This window comes from Carassius carassius, chromosome 1 (genome assembly GCF_963082965.1).
Source record: "Carassius carassius chromosome 1, fCarCar2.1, whole genome shotgun sequence".
NCBI lineage: Eukaryota > Metazoa > Chordata > Actinopteri > Cypriniformes > Cyprinidae > Carassius > Carassius carassius.
Window position 1 is genome coordinate 13,627,372 of NC_081755.1, and position 2,309 is coordinate 13,629,680.

The following is a 2,309-nucleotide window of genomic DNA, read 5'->3' on the forward strand; positions in this document are numbered from 1 at the left end:
CACAAATTGCTCTTGTTTTGTTAATTATAAAAAAACATTCCGGTGGGAAAAATTACAGTTTTATCATTATCATGTACTTTGTAGATGGTCCCATAGCTGGGTTAAGCGCAAGCACGCCGCTGCTGGAGTCTTTATGTGTCGCAAAACAAATCGAGAAGTATTAAAACTATTAAACTGCGATGTGTGTTCAGTTCTACGTTCTATTGCTTTTCAAAGAAGGAATTTTTTTATACAATTATACTCATCCACTAGGAATTTATAGAATTTTTCGCTGCTGAATATCAGTCTAATACCCAACGTCAAATGTCGAGACAACTTTATTTAGGTGCAGACGACAAGGAAGACCGACGGGTGCTGTTTATGTTGTCTAAAGGCTTCATGTAATGGGATGTGAAGTTTTGGATCAAGCAGAGTCATGCTGTGCTGATTAGTTTGTGCTGGCTGTGTTGTTGTTCGTGGATAGAAAGGAAAATTCAGGTTGTGAAATGGCTGCTGATGTTGATAGTGGAAAGATTGTAATGGAAAACGTTGCAAATGTTGATGGCACTGCTGATGAAAATGTGTTGCAAATGAGAGTAAGAAAATGATTAAATCCAATTAAATGTATTTTTAATAATGTATGAAACAGATTATTGTAAATTAGATTGAAAGAATCAATAAAAACAATAGGAAAATATAGCAATTGATTAAATTAAAACATTTTAAGTGATCATATAGTCCAGTATATAGTTTGCTTGGACATTAGCATAGATTCTTTTAATATTATGAAGACAAAGATTTTTGTTTGTTTGCTGAACTCAGTATCAACACACAATCTTAATATATATCATCTGATTTACTCAGAGGCAGAAAATGCTTAAATGCTCTATTGGACATGGATCAATAAACAAAAGTAAGTCCAGCTTCTTTTCTGATTACTCGAGCCGTATTTGCCAGATCATTTACTCCTTCTCTCAAGAGGTACTGAGTGGTAGCGAAGGATATTCCTGCAGCAGCAACACTGCCTACAACTGGAACAAGACTCAACAAATATTCAACAGCAGAAATGCCAGCGAGCGCAGCAGACGCTTGCAATCTGGCCAGTGCTTTTTCTCGGATGGCAGTAACCAATTTAGATTTGGCCAGATCTTTCAGATGGGGCTTGTTAACTTTTTCTGAAAGCCTAGTCAGTGATCTTTCATCCAAACCAAATGCATAGTAGCACCTTGTGAGGAAACTCACGACCATGACTACATCACATGCTGCTGATAGACCAGGCAAAGGGATGACTGCTACAGCAGCAGAGGCAAGAGATACAGCCCAGATCATCAGTTTAAACATATTGATCTTCTTCTCAAGACATGCATCAGAACACACTGGCCAGGCTTGTAGAAGAGCATCCTTCTTGTGTTCTGGAAGCTCATCTTCGAGAGTGTTTTGAAGTGATTCAAAATCATATTTCTCCAAATGACAAGACGATATCAAGAAAACTTTGGGGTCTCCCAGTTCTTTCAGGTTTTTCTGACAATCCTCCCTTATTATGGAAAGAACCTTCTGCTCATCAAATCCTTTTTTCATTTTCTCTGAATTAATGTCATTGTCAATCTTGGAACGAACAAAGTAAAAGCTTTTTTTCTGTTTTCTTATTTCTTTAGCCAGCATGATGTCATGCTCCGTAAACCTCTCTGAGTTAAGGATAATGAAGAAATCATAGGTTTTAAAATTGACGTCTTTCAGGTATTTTTTTGCTTTGAAGTTTGGGCTTCCTATTCCAGGCAGGTCCCAGAGTTTCACATTTGGCATTTCAGGATGTTCATACATGGCGGGCACCATTGTAGTTTCTGTGACTCCAGTAGGTGCTGCTCCCTCATCGTCATCCTGTAGACCTCTAAGTGCATTTACAAAGGAGGATTTTCCTGATCCTGTCTTTCCAGTCACAGCGATGTTAAGTGAGATATTAATAAACTGGTCAAATTTTGTTTTAGCTTTTGCATTAGCTTTTTCCAGAGTGGACTCGCCCGATGCCTTTATTGCATCAACAACAGCAGGGTCTTGATTTTCCATGTTCTGAATCGCAAATGAAATATTAATGAATGCTCAAAATTAGAGACATAATACTTATTTAAATAATGTAATTTAATAATTCAACTGACAACATATGATTCTAATTACCTGAATTTCTTGGTTCCAGGAGGAGTAATGAAACACCTGTTTTAAACACAAAAGTTGAATATTAAACCAATGTGAAATAGTTGTTCTGTCGACACTGAACAACAATCATAACTCCAGAGTCAACAAACAAACAATGAGATCAAAAGTAGATTGATTTT

At 36.9% G+C, this 2,309-nt stretch overlaps 1 protein-coding gene across 1 annotated transcript; it reads right to left on the reverse strand.

Moving 5' to 3' along the window:
• Positions 1-777: 777 nt before the first annotated feature.
• Positions 778-2,069, reverse strand: LOC132107254 (interferon-inducible GTPase 5-like). Its single transcript, XM_059513524.1, has one exon. The coding sequence runs from the start codon at positions 2,041-2,043 to the stop codon at positions 880-882; it is 1,164 nt and encodes a 387-aa protein (XP_059369507.1). The 5' UTR covers positions 2,044-2,069; the 3' UTR covers positions 778-879.
• Positions 2,070-2,309: the final 240 nt, after the last annotated feature.